Source organism: Musca autumnalis, unplaced genomic scaffold, assembly GCF_047663935.1.
Source record: "Musca autumnalis isolate F117 unplaced genomic scaffold, ASM4766393v1 scaffold_4, whole genome shotgun sequence".
NCBI classification, from domain to species: Eukaryota; Metazoa; Arthropoda; class Insecta; order Diptera; family Muscidae; genus Musca; species Musca autumnalis.
In genome coordinates, this window is record NW_027411977.1 from 61,213,175 (window position 1) to 61,237,413 (window position 24,239).

The following is a 24,239-nucleotide window of genomic DNA, read 5'->3' on the forward strand; positions in this document are numbered from 1 at the left end:
TAACTAGACATCGGATTTTAGCATGTTTTTATTTCTTATCCGATTGGACTCAAATTTTGGATCTAGGCGTTTTGAGAGTCAATTTTTCGATATTTGGGGTCATATCAAAAATATGCAAAAAATATGCAAAATATATGCAAAAAATATGCAAAAAATATGCTAAATATGCAAGTGTTTTTTTAACAAAAATCGTCAATTAAATTTGGAAAATCATCAAAAAAGCATTCTAAATTAAATTTTTTGACGTTTAACATAGTTTTTTGCAGATTATTATGTTATTGAGACTCTCCAGATATTCCGCCAAAGCAATAAATCTAGACTAACAAGACTTAAATCCGTTTTCACAAGGTGACAAAATGTCAAATAACCCAGCATTCCTATTACAACATAATTTGCTTCCTATACAAATGTAGATAGATAATGGAAAAATTTCAAAAACTCAATCAGAAATGTCAAAATCAACATGTCCAAATATGATGATAGTTTCTAATCGGCTAAAATTGTCTAGCAGAAAAACAAAGGAGCTGGAGTTAGTCATTGCTATTTTTGTTTAGATAAAAGCGCAATTTTTTCTAGTTTTTGGAAAAAAGGTTCGTTTTTTAGCGTAAAATGGGAAAAAGTACTAAAGTACCATTTACGATTCCAGGTTCTGGAATATAACTATAATTAGAAGTATACTTTTTGAATATCCACATATTTGATTTGAATATATTTTATAGTGTTTAGTCCTATATTTGTGGTCAAAAAGCTTCTTTGGAAAAACGCTCTAACTGCCGCTTTAATTTTGATGACATGGTTTTAGTTTAATGCACTAAAAATACATAATTTTATATGTATATTGTAAGCATACAACCGCATAATGCAGAATTGGGAAATGTTCACTCCTCGGCGAAAAGTAATGCATTATTTTTAGATTCACTTTTGGCAGTTGTGTTGAGATGTGTATTATTTTATTGTTGTAAAATAATTTCAGCTTAATCTCGGGTTTTGTTGTTTTCAAATTTTAAAAGCAACAAGTTTTATTTAAAGTGGGATGTAGTTAAAATTGATGTGAAGAACACCAAATGATTAGTGCAAAATGACATCACTCAGAAAAACCACACAATAGCGTGGTGGTGGTAAAATAAGTCAAACCCTTGGAATTATCTTTAACATGGCAAAACCACTCACATATTTCTGCTAGAAAAGCATTTGGAATGCTAAAAAATATAGTTCTGTCATTCCTGCTACAGGAAAACAATTTTGATAACACAGTCGAAAAGAAATTATACAATTAATTAACTTATACCTGACCGTGTACTCGATAATTTGAACTAATTATTACAAATGTTTCGAATTTGGACAGTTGTTTAATGGAGGAGTTGCTGTAAAAATTGTTTCAGCAACATTTAGAAAAAATTATCGAGTACAAGGATATAACACCTTTTATAACACGTTAGTCTTGTTGTCTAGGATATATATAAATATATTAAGAAAAATATTCGCCGCAATATTGTCATTAAAATTGCCTAAGGCACTATACACCTAAAAGGCAAAGATTTCAAGGAATCTTAATTTTCAAACAAAACAGGGATCGCCCTAGGGCCAAAAAAAATTTTTTTATGCGAATTGGTCTATAATGTGACCTGTACTTTGTTTTCAAAAATACCTGGATAAGTGCGAATCTATGCAGATAATCAAAAGGAACTGTGGGTCTATTTTGTTTCCTTTTGCATGTTGCAAACTCATTCACTTAAGGCCTGCGTACATAAGCTGCTTTGCCTGGTTGCCTTGCTTTCCTGCTTCATTTTTGACATAATAAAAATAAAAGAATAAAGGTGGCCGAGCAAATTTCGAACTGGGTTGCCCTTTTCTTTTTTATTCTTTTATCAGAAGCAAGTAAGGCAACCAGGCGAGGCAGCTTATGTACGTAGGCCTTAAGACATAATACCCTTAGGGTATTAAAATATAGTTATCAGTGCAATCATGAATAAAAATTCCGTGCAATTCCGGTGGGTGCCACCGTGGTGCAATGGTATGCACACCCGCCTTGCACGCTAAAGGTCGTGGGTTCGATTCCCCGGCCAGTCAACATCAAACACTTTTCAACGGTGGCAAAATACCCATTAGTAATTTTGGCGACATTTTCTGAGTATTTCAGCCTTGTACAACTTCTCTACACGTGGTGTCTTAGACACGCCGTTCGGACTCGGCGATAAACAGTAGGTCCCATATCATTGAGCTAATATGAATCGGGGTGCACTCATTGATATGAGAGAAGTCTCCCCTGTCCCGCCTGGGATGTTTGTGGAACAATTATATTACATAATTTGTTTCCTTTCCCAAAATTCACAATTTTTTTCCATATTTATACCCAAAAAGGGAATATTTTTGTCGATTTGACTAGAATAGAATAGTTTCACTTTCTAAAATTATTTTCCGTGCGGAAAATTCGGAGGGAAAATTTTCATGATTGCCCTGTATATGTTTTTATATGTTATATGTTTTTAGTAAAATATGAAAGATTTTATGTAATATTCAATATTGTCTTAGTCTTAATTTCTAGCTCATTTGTTATTCTGTCAGACAATTTGGCCGAGCAGAAACTATCAACATATTTGGATACGTTCATTTTGACATTTCTGATTGAGTTTTTGAACAAATTTGTATTAGAAAGCAACTTATGTTGTAATAAGAAGGCTGGGTTATAGGAAATTTTCTAAGTGTTTTAGTCCAGATTTATTGCTGTGGCGGAATAATAATTAATAACATAATAATCTGTTAAGAAATCGACGTTTAACGACAATAAACTTAATTTAGAACACTTTTTGATGACTTTCCAACTTTAATTTGACGATTTTCGTCAAAAAAATTAGTTGCATATTTTGCATATTTTTTGCATATTTTGCATATTTTTTGCATATTTTGTGCATATGCAAAATATGCAAATATGCAAAAAATAAAAAATATGAGCCTGTCATTGCATTCAGTTTTCTTCAAAACGAATTTTGGTCCAATCAGAATTTTCGTATCTTTATTAATAATAAATATGCAAATATGCAAAATCCGATGTCTAGTCATAACACTACTCCACCATAAACTGTCAACATTGGTCCGTGCTTAGGAATAGCCCCCATATAACGGTGCCTCCCAATTTTCGGTATTTTTGAGGTTTTACCTACAATTTGAAACTGAACTATCTGCAATTAAACAATTAAGGTTCTTAGGTGTCACAAGACTACTCCACCAAAACTTCTCAATATAGGTCGATGTTTAGGTATTGCCCCATATAACGGCACCTCCCGATTTTCGGTATTTTTAGGGTTTTAGCAACAATAGCATTTGACATATTTTCTTATGCAACAAATATTTCAATAATAGGTACAAAAATGTTTGTATGTACAATTTTTCTGTTTAAAATTATTTTCAGACAAATCAATTAAATAGAGAAATGTATGACCACAGCCTCAACCTTCAAAATACCGAAAATCGGGAGGTATTGTTCTATGGAGGCTTTATGAAGGCGTGGACCTACACCGACAAATTTCACGTGGAAAGTTTTATACCTCCAAGGAAGACTTAATACCAAAATTTAGCCATTTCGAGGCTACAACCTTCAAAATACCTATATGATGACGTGGACCTATACCGACAAATTTCAGGTGGAAGGTTTTATACCCTCATGGAAGACTTAATACCACATTTCATCTATTTCGGAGGGATATTGAGGCTACAACCTTCGAAATACAAGAAAGACGGAGATACCGTTCTATGGGTGCTATATGAAGAGGTGGACCTATACCGACAAATTTCAGGTGGAAAGTTTTATACCTACAAGGAAGACTTTATACAAAGTGTCAGCCATTTAAGTGTGATGTTGATCCCACAACCTTCAAAATGTCTGAAATCGGGAGTACCGTACTATGGGGGCTATATGAAGACGTGAACCTATACAAACAAATTTCAGGTATAAAGTTTCATATTTCACACATTTCAGCCATTTCGGTGGGATTTTTAAACCACAAATCCTTGTATATATTTTTGCATATGCTTTTGCATATGCTCATTTTATGCAAATATGTCAAAATATGCCCGATATGCAAAAATTTCTGGGCCTAATTCGTTTTATTTTGTGATAAAAAGAGTTTAAGTCTAAGTGTCTAATCAGATTTTCTCTGCCTAGTTATAACACTACTCCACCAAAACCTGTCAACATTGGTCCATGTTTATGTATAACGGCACCTATCGATTTTAGGTATTTTGAGGGTTTTAGCAGCAAATTGTAATCGAACTATCTGTAATTTAACAATTAATGTTCTTAGGTGTCACAACACTACTCCACCAAAACCTCTCAACATAGGTCCATATTTTGGTATAGCCCTCATATAATGTTAACTCCCGATTTCCGATATTTTAAGGGTTTTAGCAAAAAATTTTAACTAAACTAGCTGTAATTTGACATTTGAGGTTATAAGGGGTCACAACACATTTTAACCAAAAATTGTCATCATAGGTTCATGCTTAGCGAAATTTTGTTGACCAAACTACCTACAATTGAACATTTGAGGTTCCCAGTGGTAACAAAACATCTCCACCAAAAACCGTCAACATACGTCCATGTTTTAGTATAGCCCCCATATAAAGATACCACCCGATTTTCCGTATTTTGACGGTTTTGACTACTCTTTTTCACTGAACTATCCGTAATTTGATATTTGATGTTCTCTGCTGTCACTTCACCACAGAAAATTGTCAACATAGGTCTATATTTTGGTATAGACCCCATATAATAGTACCCCCCAATGTTCGGTATTTTTAAGGTTTTAGCTACATGTATTGACGGAACTATACGTAATTTGATATCTTAGGTTCCCTGCAGTCACAATAAATACTTTTCCACCAAACATTTTGAACATAGGTAAAGACTTTGACTCCATATAAAGGTATCACGTGAGTGAACCCTTTTTTAGATTAAATTAGAAAATTTAGGCATCTTCGTGATCCGTATTCGAAAAATGTTTGACAGGAGAGGGAACTAATTATTCCAGTTTAGTTGAGAATATTTTATGGTGGGGGTATAAAAAGGTTGGCCCGGCCGAACTTAATGACTTTTTACTTGTTATTTGTTTTAAATGCAAGATGTACTATTTATACCCTACAACAATATGTGGGGAGGGTATTATTAGTTTTGGCCCAAAAGTTTGTAACACAACGAAATAATGGCCATATGTATCCGTTCGTCTGTCCATCTAAAACTTGTAAGAACGCTAAAGGTAGCAATTTTTGTCAGATTGTTGAAATTTTGGGGGTTTATGGGGTCCCAGAGTGGAAGAAGCCTTTTGATTTTGGTGATGCTTGGATAATATACAGTGGTCGGAAAGGGCAAAAAACGTACGTGGAGAAAGCAAAGCAAGTCAATGGAAGACGAAGAGAAAACATCGCATTTAAAATGATGCAAAGTAGGCTGGCGTAGGTGGTTAAATCAGAGAACTTTCATCTTTAAATTAATATAGATTGTTTGGATGTTACAGACCCTGTTCAGTTATTTTGATTCAGCTCTAGCCCAAAGTCATATGGAAACCAGTAAGGAAAGGATCAAAGTCGGGCGGGGCCGACTATATAATACCCTGCACCAGTGTGAATATGTAAAATATATATGGGAGCTAAATCCAAATGAGAACAGATTTTGATATAATTTTTCACATTTATTTGTAGACCAAATTCCGTCACATAGTCCAAATTTCATCAAAATTGGACATATATTGCGTGTTTCGTGCATAAAATACCTCAAATCGGTCGAAAATATATATGGGATCTATATCCAAATCTGAACCAATTTCGATATGATTTGCCACAGTTATTTCTAGACTAACCACCGTCACACATTTCAAATTTCATTGAAATCAGACATATATAGCGTGTTTCGTGCACCAAATGCCTTAAATCGGGCGAAGATATATATGGGGGCTATATCTAAATCTGAACCGATTTTTACCAAAATAAAAAGCATTCGTCCTTTGGCCAAAAAAACTATCTTCCCCAATTTTCATGCGAATCGGACAATAAATGCGGCCTGTACTTTGTTTACAAAAATACATGGACAGACGGTCAGACGGACATACGTAAATCGACTCAGAAAGTGATTCTATGTATATCCCTAAAAGGAACTATGGGTCTATCTCGTTTCCTTTTGCATGTTACAAACTAATGCACAAAGACATAATACCCCTTACCACAAGGTGGTGTAGGGTATAAGAACCCAGAGAGGCTGATAACTTTAGAATCTCCTTAAAATAAATGTTTACCCTTGAAGATCTTATACACAGATGTATTTGTGTAGGGTATTACATAGTCGCCCCGGCTCGAATATAGCCTTGACTCAATTGTTTTAATAAATTTTACATTTTTTCGAATTTCGAAAAATCCGAACTCGTCAAAATTCGAGCTTCAACCATTTCACTATGGCCTAATGTATCATTCAGTCACTTGTCATAACTCAACTCTTTTATCTCTATGTTGTTATATATTAAGGCCTTTGTCAATTGCTCTCTGATGCGGCAAATAAATCTAATTTCACAATTCGTGGACAATGCGTCAATTAAATAAGCACTGTTTGTTAGTGTAAGCACATGTATGCACGCACACGTGTATGTATGTATATGTGACATAAATCAAATATAGGACATGTTAGAAAAAAATCAAGAACCTCAAATATCAATTAATTATGATGAGAATTCATTTTGAAACAAAACATATGGCCAGTGACTGGAGTACTAGATCTACTCCATTTAACATTAAAGAGAAGATAATTTAAAAGAAGCTCAAGTTTTTTTACTCATAGAGAAATGAGTGTGAGTAGTAACTCCGGCTCATTACTCAAATATTTTCATTAGAGTGAACTGAGTTTGATGCTGAGAACATTGTAACATAAAACTCAAAAGAAAAACTCATTAAAGAGAAGAAGAGTAATGACTCTTTTTTGAAGCTATGTGTAAAAACGCAAAGAGTATGGAGCAAGTGAGTAAGAGTTGTCCTAGGTTCAAACAGAAACTTTTCACCTGAAGTGTTTAAGATGGAACTTTGGCTGTGCTTTTCAACGACGTCATATAAATGTGTTTAAGGCTTTCCATAGTGCGCAAGGTCAGTTTGAGTTAGTTCAGCATCAATATGTGTCATCGTGATGATAGCGGGACTTTTTTTCGTTTCATTCAAGATGAAGAGCATAATGCTTTACCATGCGTAAAGGCAGCTCATGAGAACACTCTACATATGTACGTATACGTAACGTAAATTAATAATACTCTCCTGCATGACAGGGACTATCATCACCACCACAAGAAAGCTCAGCTCTGTGAACGGAATGTTGATGTGACTCAATGGCAATATTATTAGGGCTTTTTGTTTTTATTTGTGAAGCATGCTGTTGTGGTGGTGAATGTGTTTGGTGAAGCTCTTCTCTTCTGTGAGACAGCATCACAGCTAGTTTTTGAAACATTAGCACGTTAACCCTCATGGTCGGTTTGTTAAGTTTGACAGTTGCCAGTAGCTTTGGCGGCTACACACACACACACTATATACATATATGGGAAAAGTGTATGAGCGTATGTGTATATGTGTGTGTGTGTGTGCATCCGTGTGTTTTGTAATTGAGTGTAAACATGACGCAGAATGAATTCAGTTGTTAAGTTGGTGCAGTATCAGTTGGACTGGTTAAGTGAAAACGAACGGTCGAATTCTGAAAAACCAATATTCCGATTTCCATAGAACTCTTATATATAGTTTATACCGTGGTATCGTTGTTGTTGCTGCTGTTTGTGAATGTGTGCGTGTGTTTGTCCAGCACATATGCGTGGTGTTTGTGTATTCAACTGAGCCTGAGCCCGAGTGAATGAATTCTGGTCAAACGGAGCTAACCAGGAATAATTAACCAAATACCATAAAATCGGAAAAAATACTGGGAAAATAACAACAAAAGCTAAAAAGAAATTTGTTAAAAAGTTAAATAAAAAAGGAAAAAGTGTTACAATTAACCATTAAAACTAAGAAAAAAATAAGCAACAACAATAAGGATTGGTGGCATTGACAACAAAAAAAAAAAAAAAAAAAAAAAAAACAAACCAACAACAACATTAAAAAAATCCATCCATTTATTTGAGTTCAAAGGATTTCAATAATTAAACACTTAAACTAAATTGTCCCTCAGGGATATTTGTTTTAGTTTCCCGCAATTCATTTACCATTGCCTTTCGGCGATAAGAGAAAGTAACAAAAACAACAAATAACCAACCAACATAGATACCGACGGCCTTTCCACACTTTCAATGTGCGTAAGCTTGTAAGAGTGCATTATCCTTAGAAGCGTAAACGAGGAGCAGAAACGAAAAGAATTTCTAACGTAGCTGTTACTGGGTAAAGGAGGAACAAATAAATACCTTATTGCCATTAAGAATCAACCGACCTCAATATCAACTCCACACCACCACTACCACCAGCATCAGTAGCAGTAGTAGAAAGCTTCTTCCTGTACTCCTTTGAACTGTCAGTAATATTATCAGCAAAAGCATCATCGTCGTCGTCATCATCAACATCATCATCCGACTCATTGCATTGCATCGCATTACTTTATTTGTATGCTTCCCTAGCGCCTCTTCACAATCATCATAACAAAGTAGGAAAACGTACATGGTACATGGGTTCGTGCGTACGTGCGTGAGTGAGCGAGTGATACGAGGTTTTACTTCTCTTTGCCACTGTGCGCCATCCTGTGATTAGTTTTAAAGCACTTCGCAATACCTCGCTTGTAATTGTAATCATTGGTGCTACCCACCCTCACCACCACCATCACCATAACCCCCACACAATATAACGGAAAAGAGTAAAACGCCAAAGAAGTAAAAACAAAGCAAGAAGAAGAGGAAAAGGATATTATAAGAAAAAAGTAAAAAAAAAAAAAACTAATTCAAAATACAATCGAGCCACATTCAAACGTTCGGCAGCAAAATGCCCGATACCATTTCAGTCATAGATACCCGAAGAAGTAAGTTTTTTAGCCATATCATAGAATGTATGTACGGATAAACAAATGCACACACATACACATGAGTACACCACACACGTATGTATGTATTTATCTTTGCACCAGTCAGCTAGTCTGTCCTGTGCTATGCTGTTTTGTCTTGTTGTTCTTTTTTCGCTCTGTTGTTCGTTGTTGTTTTTTTTTTCTTCGTCTTGTTGCTATAATTTAATATAAATTTTTAATTGAAAAAGGAAACAGGATACTGCCACGGAAGTGGTATTTCAGTCTCTCTGTGCATGCATGGTTGTTGATTATAAATTTGGGTCATATTTTCCTAAAGATAATTATCACACGGCATGGTTCTGTTTTCATCATCTGATAATGTTTTGAGTTTTTTTTTTGAGGTAAACAAAAAAGATTTCTGTTCTATTGTATAGCTGAGAAGAGGACGATGTATGTATGTGCCTACGTGTGTGTCTGCGTAGAGATGGGAACAATATTTCAGATAATATGAAATTTTTATTAAATTACCCAAAAAGGAAGCCATTTATTGTCTTAATATCTCATAAAAACAAGTAAAATGTATCAGTCGGCTTTTCCGACAGAGATATACACTCAGCCTGTGTGGATATCGATAGATAGAGCTTTTTTATCACACTACCCTACGAAAACCATAATATCACTGTAAACAGGGCCACTAGGAAACCCTTCGGTAAAAATGTACAAAGGATCCTCGAACAGACCCTTAACCACACAAAAATTTTGAACATTTGTGTGGGTGGTACCACAAGGATTGGACAGGTAGATCCCAAATTTGAACAAAAATTAAATTTCGACAATATTTAGAGATCGAAAGTTTGGACCACATCGGTTGCTACGTCTATGAGAAATCACGCGTACCATTTTAGGGAATATTTTCGAACTTTTGTGGGGGAGGTTCCGGAATGAGTGGACCTATAAGCACCACCTTCGGATTGCATCTAATATTCGAAGAAATATTACAATATCCAAAGTGTGGACGAACGCAGTATTCGGTTCGAGCTCTCCAGTCATTACATATGGTGCTATAGGGGGTTTTACAACTTTCTGGCTGTTTTCTCAAGAAGTATGGACTTGCCCCTGAATGCAAGTTGCTTCAAGAAAAACTAAAGTGATTCGAGAGCAGGTCCTAAAGTGAAGATTTTGTGTGGGAAGTACCCGAAGGAGTGGACAAATATAGTCCATATTCGAACCAGATCTATATCTGGTAGATTTATTAGGATGTATAAAGTATGGAACAAATCTGTCACTCCCATCAACAGTACGATAGTATGCACAATTTTTCCGAACATTTTTGAACTTTTGTGGGGGAGGTACATGAAGGAGTGGACCGATATGGCTTAACTTCGAATTTAAACTAAGTTTGCACAAAATATTATGAAGGCCACATTTTGGACCAAATAGGCAGATACCGTTTAGGCTATTTTCCCAGGAAGTATGGACTTGCCCCTGATTAGGGTTTTGGGTTTTCCCGGTTTTTATCATTCCCGGGAAACGGGAATTAAAAAATCGCCATTCCCGGGAATTCGGGATTTTAAAATACAAGAGTGGATTAATATTTCCGTGATTTTTTATCTTCTCATAGTATCTTATATGAAACACAATATTTTCAAAGAGTTGCGGGCTCAAAAATGGATGACACGTTTTTGCTCTATCGATTAAAAACGAAAAAATATGGAAAAATGCACCATGTTGCCCGGATTTTGCCCACACTGACCATTTCCATTACTCAGAGCTAATGAAATCGCTCTATGCAAAGTGACTTGGCTCAAACAATGAAGTTATTGATGAGAAATTCCAATTTTATGGACCTCGAAAATCGTATGTTTTATTCTTATGCTTAAGATTGCTTGAAACAAGTAAGAAAGTATCAGTCAGCTGTGCCGACTGAGATATACCCTCAGCCTCGGACCTAAAGAAAAGAATCAAACACAATACTTCTGACGTTTCTAGGGACTATTCGACGGCTATCTTACGTACTACCCAATGTAGTTGGTATCGGCAGGTTTTTTTTTGAGATTTTGTGCCTTTACCTTAGGAAGCGTGGATATGCTCTCCCAACAAAAGTTGCGGCGTGGTAACGGGGCTTTCAAGTAGAACTTTTTGGAAAAAATTTCAAAACGAATCGAGATGAACTGTTAAACTGCACTTTTCCTAAATTTTGTGTTGGAGGTACCCGAAGGGCTGGACCGATATAGTCCATATTCCAACCTGATACATGACTAGATGAAATAATACGATATGCAAAGTTTGGACCGATCAGAATCTTCCTGTCAAGGTTTCTTGGAGCTTTTAAGACATTATCTCAGGAGGAACCCAATTTTCCCAATTTTGTGTAGAACCCGTTCAATGCTTGGAACTAACTACTTTGGAACTACTTTGGATCTTTTAATATTTTATCCAAATTTAGTCTAATTTCTAAAATGGCCCATATCGGTCCTCTCCATAGGGTACCTACCTCCCGCAAAAAAGTTCAACATTTGTGCCTAAGTGCAGTTTAGGATCTGTTCGAAGATCCTTCGGAAATGTATCCCAATGCTCTTCGTTATAGTCCTGTTTAAAGCGATATTATGTTTTGCGTGGGCAAGTTCATGCTTCCTGGCATACTAGTCCAAATATTATACGATGACCCACTCCCAAAATAAGATCCACTTTAAGTACATTCCTTCAAGTACTTCCTCCGTAACACTTTTGAACTTTAATCCTAATCCACATTTTTGTCTGTAGGTTCAAATGTTCAAAAAGGGCCACAAAATTAAGAAAAGATCATAAATATATTCGATCTGTGCGTAGATGCAAGTTTCAATTCACATAGGCTGAGGGTATATCTCAGTCGGCAAAGCCCATTGATACTTTTTTACTTATTTATAATAAAATGTATTTAACGTTATTTTATACATTAGTAGGCAAAAGTTCATTCATTCTCACTACAGGAAATCATATTTGTAGAAAAAATTTCAAAAAGCCATAACCCTAGTTCATAATTTATTTCAATCGACAGTTTGTCGAGCCCCTCCGTAGTGACAGTGCGAAGAAAAGAGTACTACGTCACATTAGATCTCTTCCTGAAGAGAAGGAACCACCGCATTTTACAATGGCTAACGTTGCGAATGTCATAACCCTAATCTTTATATGGGCGCTACTCCAAAACACGGATCTACAGTGAATATTTTTTTTTGAAAAGATGTGTTACCCCATGAAAAACGAAGATATTGAGTTAGAGCTTCATGAATTGGATAATATGGCCAAGACCCTAGAAATAGCTAAAATCAGGGGGTTCGTTTATATGAGGGTTATACAAAAACGTGGACCTATATTGACGATTGCTTGCCATGATGGTATTTATTAACTAAGAACTCAGAATAACATTTGTAATCCAAAGGCGTCTTTCAAATAATTGTCCTTAATTTTGCCAAGAACAAAGTTTGGGTTGCAGACTGAATCAAAATCAACACAATAAAATAAAATAAAAAAGAAATCAAGCACTTGTGGGCGAAATTAGTTTCAGACATGCGTTACGGGGGTTTGAAATGCTTTAAAACACCTGTCGATAACAGATAAAATGACTGATGTGCGCGATTAAAATTTGTATCGAAATGTTGACCTATACCGACACATATCCGTAAGAACCATTTGTTTCCCAAGCAAGGACTAAATACAAAAGTTAAGCAATTTCTGCTTGATAATGTGAAACAATCTTTAAACATGCTTTAAGTTAAAGTGCTTACTTACTTACTTAGCTGGCCTATTACAGAACATTTGTTCTATAGGCCGAACTAAGAAAAGATCTCCAATTCTCTCTATTTGTTGCTTCGCTTTCTGGAATACCGCGCCTTTTGATCTCATCATAAACTTGTTTGCGCCATCTATTCTTTGGCCTGCCAATTCTGCGTGCACCGCCAAGCGGTCCGTGTTTATACACTTTTTTAGCGGGGTCATCATCGCTCATTCTTATGATATGGCCTAGCCAACGCAATCGCTGCATCTCGATACGTTTAACAATATTGATGTCGTTGTACAGCAGATACAGTTCGTGGTTCATGCGACGTCGCAGATTGGTCCGTAGATCTTTTGAAGAATTTTTCTCTCAAACACACCAAGCACCCATGCTTCGGAGCCATACATCAGCACGGGTAGTATCAGTGTTTTGTAGAGCGTTATTTTTGTTTTACGAGATGTGGCTTTGTTTTTAAACTGCTTACTTAAACCAAAGTAGCATCTGTTGGCCAATATAATTCTTCTTTTTATTTCACAACTGATGTCGTTTGTTGTGTTTACGGAGGTGCCGAGGTAGACGAAGTCTTTTACTACCTCAATATTATAGGAACCAACTTCCACAGTCGGTCCGAGCTCAATGGACGCATTGCGCGTCGACACCATCAACTTGGTCTTCTCACCGTTTACCGCCAGACCCACTTTAGCAGATTCTCCTTCGACCTTCATAAAGGTATCAGTTACTTCCTTTACTGATCGTCCCATGATGTCTATATCATCAGCATAATCAAGTAACATGTGGCTATTGGTGTAGATTGTGTCACTTCTTTTGACGTTTGCCTCTCGTATAACCTTTTCTAGCAGCTGTTGAATAGATCACACGAAAGGCTGCCTCCTTCCCTGAAACCTCTTTTGGTACAAAACTCTTCGAAGAGGTTCTTTCCTATTTTAACTGAAGATCTTGTGTCAGTTAGAGATATTTTACAAAGCCGAATGGGCTTTGCGGGGATACCAAATTCAGACATGGCTTGGAATACCTTTGAATGCAGCGGGCTGTCGAAGGCTGTTTTATAATCGACAAAAAGGTGGCAGGTGTCGATCTGCATCTCTTGGGTCTTCTCAAGGATTTGGCGCAGGGTAGTATCTGATCAAGGGTTGACTTGCCAGGTCTAAAGCCGTATTGGTATGGTCCAATTATTTCGTTGACCATGGGCTTTAGTCGTTCGCACAATATTCCTGACACTATCTTGTAGGCGATAGGGAGAAGACTTATGCCCCCATAGTTGGAGCATAAAGTCTTATCTCCTTTCTTATGGACGGGACACAGGATGCTCAGGTTCCAATCGTCGGGTACTCGTTCTTCCTGCCAGATGGTGCTAACTAGCTGATGAATACACCTTATCAGCGTGTCGCCTCCGGTTTAAAACAGCTCGGCTGGAAGGCCATCAGCTCCTGCGGCCTTATTATTCTTCAGCCAGTTTATTGCGGTCTTTACCTCATCTTGGACGGGTGGTATACATTCAATACCATCTTCTGGGATTGGATCTGTGGTATCTTCGTCGACTTCGCTACTATTGTATACCAACAGCTTGGAAAAATGCTCTTTCCATATCCTTAGCACACTATCTGTATCAGTTACCAGATTACCTTGCTGGTCTCTACAGGAAGATGTGCCAGTTCCAAAGCCATCACTTTGATGTTTCACTCTTTGGTAGAATTTTCGGACTTCATTCTGTCTCTTGTACATCTCGATTTGTTCACACTCCCGCTTTTCCATCTCTCTCTTTTTCCTGCGGAAAAGACGTTTCTCCTCTCTCCTTTTCTCCCGATACCTCTCTCGTGCGCTACGCGTTGCTACTGATTGTTAAGTAGCCCTATATGCCGCATTTTTCTCTTCGGTAGCAGCACGACACTCCTGGTCATACCATGGATTCCTTGGTGGAGGTCTCTGGTCTCCAAGTACTGATTTTGCGGCTGCTTGCATGGAGTGGGCAATGTTTTGCCATTGTCCTGATATGTAAGCGGGACGAGGAGTGCTTTGATTATGCAGTTGGGCCAGTTGAGTGGAATATGATGTGGCTATCTGTTGTGATTGCAGCTTACCGATGTCCAACTTCCGTGTTGTGTCTGTTCGCACTTTGTTTGCTACGTTTAATATGGTACGTACCTTTGCTGCAACAAGGTAGTGGTCCGAGTCTATGTTTGCACATCGGAATGATCGTACATCCAACACGCTTGATGCATGTCTTCCATCTATCACAACGTGATCAATTTGATTTCTTGTTCTTCGATCTGGAGACAGCCAGGTGCTATGCTATGAATATCGAGATATTTAAATATGGTACTGCTAACTACCATGTTTCTTGCAGCTGCAAAGTCTATCAGCCCCATACCGTTGTCAGATGTTTCACTGTGGAGACTGAATTTCCCGACTGTTGGGCCAAAGATACTCTCCTTTACAATTTTGGCATTAAAATCGCTTAGAATAATTTTAACGTCATGGGCAGGGCAACGGTCATAAGTTTCTTCTAAGCGCTCGTAAAATATATCTTTGATCTGTTCGTCCTTGTCTTCAGTGGGAGCATGAGCGCAAATAAAGCTGATGTTAAAGAATTTAGCTTTTAATCGAATTTCAGCAAGTCTTTCATTCACTGGGGTGAAGCTGGAGACAACATGTTTTAACCTACGACCAACTACAAATCCGCAACCAAACTCATGCTTTGTGTCATGGCAGCTATACAGCATAATAAAGTGCGTCACCTTTGGGTGTGTTTGTGACGCCTTTCCCGTTCCATCGTATTTCCTGTATGGCAGTAATGTCGGCCTTGTACTTTTCAAGTACATCTGCCTAGGCGTAAACTGCACCTTCTCTATAAAGAGTGCGAACATTCCAGGTGCAGATTCGCAGATCATGGTCCTTAAAACGTTTGCGGGGTTCGCCAACTTTAGAGGGGTTTGTTTTTCTTTTCTTTCGTTTTTTCATAGTAGGCTGTTTTTTCTAGGGGAGGGTTACTAACCCGACGCCCAAACCCAAGTTTTTAACGTTCGTTTGGGAGAACGCGCGGCATATTTTAGCTCACTACCTTTAACGGGTGTTAAAGGCAGTTCCCCAGGTGACACCACGGAGAGGTCAGTGTCCACTTGAGACGAAAGATGGACCAAGATAAATCCTGGGCTTTGCCATGTTAAAGCCGGTCAGGACCTTTCCTTGGTATCTTCCATCCTCTACGTCTTCTTTATCTTACATTATTTAAAATTTTGCCTTGATCGGACTATTATTGCGACCTACAGAACAGCTACAAAAATCGGATAACAATTATGTTTTTGGTCCATTTAACCCGCTAAATATATCATGATCATCACCAATAACAATAGGTGTCTATTCTGGTCCGAACCCGAACTATGTACATGCACAATTTTGTGACGATCGGTCCATAGTTGCGGCTTGGAGTTTGATTACAATTCATAATGGACAGACGGACACACATCTCTAAATCGCTTTATCTCGTCGAGATATGAAGATTGGTATACCACATTGGGGGGTCCTAGACGTTATTTCGCGGTGTTACATGATTTTTTCCCAAAAGAAACTTATAATACCATTTCCACATAGTGGTGTAGGGTATAAATATATTTGTATTTTTATGGGCAGGCCTGTAAATCAAGCACTTGTGCGCGAAATCAGTTTCAGACAAGGTTTGAAACGCCTTAAAACGCCTGTCGATAACAGATAACATATCGTTCTTTTCCAATATACATTTCAATATACAATTTGATAAGATATAAGCATAGATATTCTAAAATAATGATGTATGCCAACCATACTGTATGGAATCACCAATGACTTTTTTCATCTATTTAAAACGTAATAACAAATTTACTATATCTCCATACTATAAAGAAGGATATAAAAATATCCCTAGTTTAGTCTATCATATTTAACACATACAGGAATTTTAATATATTAATATATTCTCCTAAGTCAACATTCATCACTTTTTCTTACACGTTTAATTAGTGTCGCTACATGGTTGCGTTTCGTGATTAGATGGGCTCAGAATATGTATCACGTAAACTGGGTCGTATGATTAACATGATATTAAATAATGTCTGCACAACCGAACACACATACGCCCCCCCATTTTCAGATATGTAAAATAGGTGTTGATGCATGATGGATGGTTGATAGACGCTGGCAAAAGGCTTCCGCGTCAGTGTACCCTAAAAGGAAGTGTGTTAATAGAATGCTGTGTTGGATGGATGTTGTTTGGCGCACACAAAGGCTAGTTCCAAAAGGAAATGTTGTCTTTGTGTTAGCGTGTTAAACATGAACAGTAGATTTGGGGGAATATTAAAGTATTGCGAAAATGCACATGCAATTTTAGAAAATATATGTGTATGTAATTAAATTCAATAACTACGTATGTACACATTTGCAATTTATAATCCATTTAATTAATTTGCATAATAAAACATTATACAACTAATTTCCATAATTGGGCATATTGTTTGTAGTAGTAGTTTAGTTTTGGATTTAATGAAAATTTTGACAAACGAATAACCTTTTCTTAATTTGATGACCTATAATTTGTAATAAGCCTAGATGTTCAACGTTAAGGCCATGTACCTATTTATGCATGTGCTGCTACAAACATGTTCACATACATAAACATATTTATGTACATATGAATAAATGACTATAGTCATACATGGACTTCACTGTTTCTTATAACAACATAAATGACGTGATGTGATGAAAAACTGTCACGTTTTTGTTTGCCAACATTATGTGTATGCATTCCTTTGTCATTATATTTATGCAAGACCGGCGTTGTGTGGCCAAGGAACTAACACTATCGCGCAAATACTTGAACGTATACTAAGAAACCCACGGAACCATTGCTATCGAAAAAGTATTATATTCGAATGTTTCTACGTAGTCTTGGTGACCGTCTGTTTAAACTATTTATCTCTTGAAGGAAGTACCAGAACATCTAAAACTGTACGTTTCTTTCTTTCATCAACAAAAATTGTACTTCATTTTAAAAGTTGGGGATTTTTTCTGCGACCTCTGCGCTAAACTTTCAACAAATCAAAAAAAAAAAAAAAAAAAACAGTAAGGAAAGTATCAAAGTCGGGCGGGGCCGACTATATGATACCCTACACTAGAGTGAATATGTAAAATATATATGGGATCTATATCCAAATCTTAACCGATTTCTATATAATTTCGTACATTTATTTCCAGACCGAATTCAGTCACACATTCCAAATATCATTGAAATCGGACTTATATAGCGTGTTTGGTGCAGGAAATACCCGAAATCGGCCGAAAATATATATGGAGCTATACCCAAATCTGAACCGACTTCGATATAGTTTGGCACATTTATTTCTAGACCGAATTCAGTCACACATTCTAAATTTAATCGAAATCGGACATATATAGCGTGTTTGGTACAGGAAATACGTGAAATCGGGCGAAAATATATTTGGGAGCTATATCCAAATCTGAAATGATTTTCTTCCTATGGCTTAAAAAATTATAGTCCCCGAACAAAAATACATGGACAGACGGACGGACATGCATAAATCGACTCAGAAAGTGATTATATGTATATCCCCAAAAGGAACTATGGGTTTATTTCGTTTCCTTTTGTATGTTACATACAAATGCACAAAGACATAATACCCCTTACCAGAGTATGGTGTAGGGTATAAAAAAAAACTTATTTTGAAGTGCAGGCAGTATAGAGTATGTTGCAGAACCCGTTGTGTTTTGTGGGTAGAGGGACAATTTTAAACGCGTTTTTCTCGAAATTGCTTTTTTGAATCTGATGCCAACGATAGCTAATAACCAGTGGACCGATCTTCAATAATGAAGAGCTTATTAAATGCATAAATATCTTGTCTTGAAACGAGACAAAGTTATTTCTAAAAAATTTACATTTTAAAATTGTTATTTCGTTTGTAACACATAGAAATATTCGTCGCAGACTCTACACAGTATATATGTATGTCGTTTTGATCAGCATGAAATTTTAAGTCCGTCCGACTGTTGAAATCAAGATAAAGCTCGCAATTTTTAAGATAGGTAGATAGATAGGTAGATAATTTCGTATGGAAGTTTCTATACCTCCTAAGATGTTTAGTATTAAAAGTGGGCCATATCGGTCCACGTATTTATATAGTTCCCATATAACTGTACCTCCCGAGATTTGGTATTTAGTCTTCGTTGGGGGTATAAAACTTTCAACATTAAATTTGTCGGTATAGATCCTCGCCTTCAAATAACCCCCCTAGAACGGTACCTCCCGATTCTCGATATTTTGAAGGATGTGGCCTTAACATTCCACCGAAATTGCGGACATTTTTTACTTAGTCCTAGTTGGAGGTCTACAATTTTCCACTTGAAATTTGTCGGTATAGGTCCCTGTCTTCATGTAGCTCCATAGAACGGTACCTCCCGATTTTCGGTATTTTGAAGGTTGTGTCCTCAATATCCCACCTAAATGGCTGAAATAAAGTACTAAGTCTTGGTTGGGGGTATGAAACTTTCCACCTTAAATTTGTCGGTGTAGGTTCACGTCTTCATGTAGCCCGCATATAATCATACCTCCCGATGTCTCGGTATTTTGAAGGTTGTGGCCTCGATATCCCACGTAATGGCTGAAATAAGGTACAAAGTCATCTTTTGGGGTACAAAATTACACCTGAAATTTGCATGCATAGCTCCACGTCTTCTTATAGTCCCCATAGAACCTCCCGATTTTCGGTAGTTTCAAAGTTATGGCCTCAAAATTCCATCGAAATAGAAATTTGGTACATTGTCTTCATTGAGAGTGTAAAACTTTCCACTTCAAATTTGTCGATATAGGTCTACGCATTTATATAGGCGCCATAGAACGGTACCTCCCGATGCTGAAATAAGGTACTATGTCTTTGTCGGTATAGGTTCAGGTCTTCATGTAGCCCCCATAGAACCATACCTCCCGATTTTTTCGGTATTTTGAAGGTTGTGGCCTCAATATCCCACATAAATGGCTGAAATAAGGTACTAAGTCTTCGTTGGGTGAATGAAACTTAACACCTGAAATTTGTCTGCATAGGTCCACGTCTTCTTATAGACCCCATAGAACGGTACCTCTCGATTTTCGCTATTTTGAATGTTATGGCCTCAATATTCCAGCGAATTGGCTGAAATTTGGCATTTAGTCTTCGTTGGAAATATACAACTTTCCACTTGAAATTTGTCGGTATAGGTCCCTGTCTTTATATAGCCCGTATAGAACGGTACCTCCTGATTTTCATAGGCGCCTACACTTTTTGAAGATCTTATTTACATTTTCCTGCCGAATTGGTACTTAACTTATTTAGTTGGTCCATTACAGAAAATTTGTTCCATAGGCCGAACTAAGAAAATATATCCATTTCTCTCTGCCTATTGCTTCGCTTTCTGGAATACCGCGCCTTTTCGTCTCTTCATCCACTTGTTTGCGCCAACTATTCCTTGGCCTGCCAATACTGCGTGCACCTCCAAGCGGGCCGTATTTAAACGCCTTTTTAGCGGATTCATCATCGCTCATTCTTATTAAATGGCCTAGCCAACGCAATCGCTTCATCTCGATACGTTTAACTATATTGATGTCGTTGTATAGCAGATATAACTCGTGGTTCATGCGACGTCGATATTCACCGTCAACGCAGATTGGTCTGCCATGTCTGCTTGCGCAAGTACCCAGTCTTCGGAACCATATATCAGCACGGGTAGTAACAGTGTTTTATAAAGCGTTATTTTTGTTTGACGGGTTGTGGCTTCGTTTTTAAACTGCTTACTTAAGCCAAAGTACCATCTGTTGGCCAATGCAATTCTTCTTTTCATTTCACAACTGATGTCGTTTGTTGTGTTTACGGCGGTGCCGAGGTAGACGAAGTCTTTTACTTCCTCAAAATTATAGGAACCAACTTCAACAGTTGGTCCGAGCTCAATGGACGCATTGCGCGTCGGCACCATCAACTTGGTCTTCCCGACGTTTACCACCACACCTTGTTTAGCAGATTCTCCTTCGACCTTCATAAAGGTATCAGTCACTTCTTTTACTGGTCGTCCCATGATGTCTATATCATCAGCATATACAAGTAACATGTGGCTATTGGTGTAGATTGTGCCACTTCCTTTGACGTTTGCCTCTCGTATAACCTTTTCCAGTAGGATGTTGAAAAAAATCACACGAAAGGCTGTCACCTTGCCTGAAACCTCTTTTGGTACAAAACTCTTCGGAAAAGTTTTTTTCCTATTTTAACTGAGGATCTCGTGTCAGTTAAAGTCATTTTACAAAGCCGAATGAGCTTTGTGGGGATACCAAATTCAGACATGGCTTGGAATACCTTTGAACGTAGGAGGCTGTCGAAGGCTGCTTTAATTTATGTTTGCTGTGTTAATGCTGCTCATCACCAAAGCATTTCAGTATATTATCAGATTTCTTTGCCTAGCGGCTTTCTTTGACTTCTGTAAAAACTATGTGTTAAGAAATACTCATAACTTCTTTAATATATGTCCAAATAAAAACCCTTCCTTTGTATTTTTTGTTTTTTTACCAGCTGTCTATAAAAAATGCAAAGTGTGCTTCTTTTCGCGATTTAAATATTTGTAACCAATTTTTATCAATGATTTAATAATATAACACATTTTGCACAGTGATATATAGCAAAAATGTGTTGAAATTTTTTAAATAAATTTAGAAAAATATTGTTTATTCGAATCACACTACCAAATAGGACTTTTTGTAATTAATCGTAGTTTAAATAAAAAAAAATAAGAAAATCAATGTACAATCATTGATAAAAATTGAGTTTAAATATTAAATCACGAAAATTGCATCCAAGCCCATTATGCAAAAATTCTTTCCATCGTTTATTAGATCTATATATATAAAGTAGAAAAATGTTTGTACGTTTGTTTGTATGTTTGTTTGTTTGTTTGAAGTTTATGGACTCAAAAACCGCTGAACCGATCTTCCTGAAATTTTCAGAGTATATCACTACATGGCCTGAAAGTAACATAGGCTATAAAAATTCCTGAAATACAACTTTGATCCTGAGATATAGCATCAGAATCGGAGGTACCTCCAAAAAATTTAGATTTTTTATGCAAATGGCTATAGAATGGTAACAGATAATGGCTCCAAATTTTGGATGTATGAACGAATTTGGTCTAGAAATAAATTTGCCAAATTATACTGAAATCAGTGCAGATTTGGATATAGCTCCCACATATATCTTCGACCGATTTCATGTATTTTATGCATTAAACACGCTATGTATGTCCAATTTCAATGAAATTTGGAATGTGTGACGGAATTGGGTCTAGAAATACATTTTCTAAATTATATTGAAATCGGGGCAGATTTGGATATAGCTTCCATATATATTTTCGTCCGATTTCATGTATTTGATGCACCAAACACGCTATATATACCCAATTTCAATGAATGTTGGAATGTGTGGCCTACAAATAAATTTGTCAAAATATATTATACATTATTCGGGGTAGCGAAGCGCACAGGGTTCAGCTTGTAGCTTATAAAAAAAGCAATTTTTTTTCTATTAGCACCAATATTAAAGAAGTTATGAGTATTTCTTTCTATATAGTTTTTACAGAATACGACTTTATCAAGGCGCGATATCACTGTAACCGTTAGTCAAAAAAATCTGAAAATAAACTGAAATGTTTTGCTGATGAGGAGTATCAACACAGCAAAAAATAAAGGAAATCAAAAACTACTTTTTGAAAAAGTGTCCTATTTCACTCCGAAGTCCCCATATACATATCACAGTGTGCCTTAACCAAATTTAAATGGAAGGTGCTTACACCTGGGAAGTTTTTGCAGATTCTGAAACTACAATGCTCATAGATGAGAAATATCAAGAAACAAATATCAAAACAAAAAAAATCGCCAGAGGGATTTTCAAACAAATCGCGATTTAAGTTCAAATTTTTAGGGGTTCTTTAGGTTTTTACGATTTTGCTTGGAAACCTATGTAAAAAGGCCTAAAGAGAATGTTTTAGCTGTGAAAATTCTCCAAAAGATTGACTTTTATAATATTTTCGTAGGTTTTACCGTTTATGAGATATAGAAGTTAAAATTGAGACTATGCACTGACTGTATCGCTCCTTATAAAACAACATCATGATTAGTGCGCTTTAACTAACTTTTGATGAAAACCGCTACACATGGGAAGATTTCGCGGATTCTGAAACAGCAATGTTTATAGATGAGCCTAAGAAAATGTTGTAGCTGTGAAAATTCTCTACAAGACTGACCTTTAGGTTTTTTCGTAGGTAGAGGTTCAGTTAAAATTTTTAGGTTTATATTTTAAGTCTTCAAGATTTTGCTTGGAAACCGCAAGTCATATCAAAATGGGACTAAAGATAATGTTGAAGCTGTGAAAATTCTCTACAAGATTGGATGATTTATTTTTTTTCTAGGTTTTACTATTTTCAAGATATATAAGTTTAATTTGGAAATGGCAGTAATGACATTGTTTTATAAGGAGGCGATATAGTCAGTGCGTTGTCTCAATTTGAACTTCTATATCTCAAAAACGGTAAAACTTACGAAAATATCATAAAGGTAAATCTTGGGGAGAGTTTTTACAGCTACGACACTTTTTTCGTGATTACAAAAAAAAAAAAAAAATAAAAAAAATGGGATGTATTACCGACTATTGCGATATCTCCGTTATTTGGTTAAAGACGGGTTTTTCTACTTTCATAGTCAGACTTTGCTTTTGGAAGGTCCCCAAGCAAAGCTGTGATATTCGTCATTATTATTAAAATCGCAAAAATTAAAAGTTGTGTTCTATAAGCGGCTATTGGGATGTCTTCGTTGTTTGACCACCTACAAAAACCTACGTTACATCGATGCAAAGGTAATATTTTCTACTTTCATTAGCATGTTTTGCTTCTGATATAGCCAATATAGAAGCGGAGATACTCGCTTTGAAATAAAATGTTGACTTTTTTTGCAAATAGGTTTTTTGCCCATTCCGACCCCTAAATATTATCCGACCATCACCAAAATCTTCGCCTCCGGGACCTTCATCAACACCCAAAATTTGGTGACGATCGGATTAAAATTGCGACCTGTAGCGTGATTACAAAGTTAGATGGACAGACGGACGGACACACATATCCAGAACATAACTCCCATTGGGTTGGTCGGACATAGCTCCCAAAAATTTTGGGAGTTATGTCCGCCTTTGTTTGCAGTGAAAAAGGAAAGCCGAAGATCCGAACAAACCCAACCATCGCTATGTGACCGGTTTCGTCGATAGTTTATCGACTAATGGGCAAATTTTTCAAAAAATGAAATAAATTAATTAATAAAATTCTTTTAGGCAAACACATGTCAAAAAATTTCCTAGGCATAATTTTTTTCATAAGCCAATAATCATTTGACTTGCTTACCTGCCATTTACAACTTTCGCT

At 36.6% G+C, this 24,239-nt stretch overlaps 1 protein-coding gene across 4 annotated transcripts in view; it reads left to right on the top strand.

Moving 5' to 3' along the window:
* Positions 1-24,239, top strand: part of LOC141401102 (band 7 protein AGAP004871) — a 149,700-nt gene that overhangs the window by 43,158 nt on the left and 82,303 nt on the right. Inside the window, exon 1 of one of the 4 annotated variants that reach the window (XM_073980946.1) lies at positions 7,656-9,016. The exons of 2 other annotated variants lie outside the window; for them this stretch is intronic. In XM_073980946.1, the coding sequence (XP_073837047.1) occupies positions 8,980-9,016 (37 nt within the window). In that variant the 5' untranslated portion in view covers positions 7,656-8,979. Of the gene's footprint in view, positions 1-7,655; positions 9,017-24,239 lie in introns of those variants that run through there. One more of the 4 variants, XM_073980947.1, reaches the window with a different exon arrangement.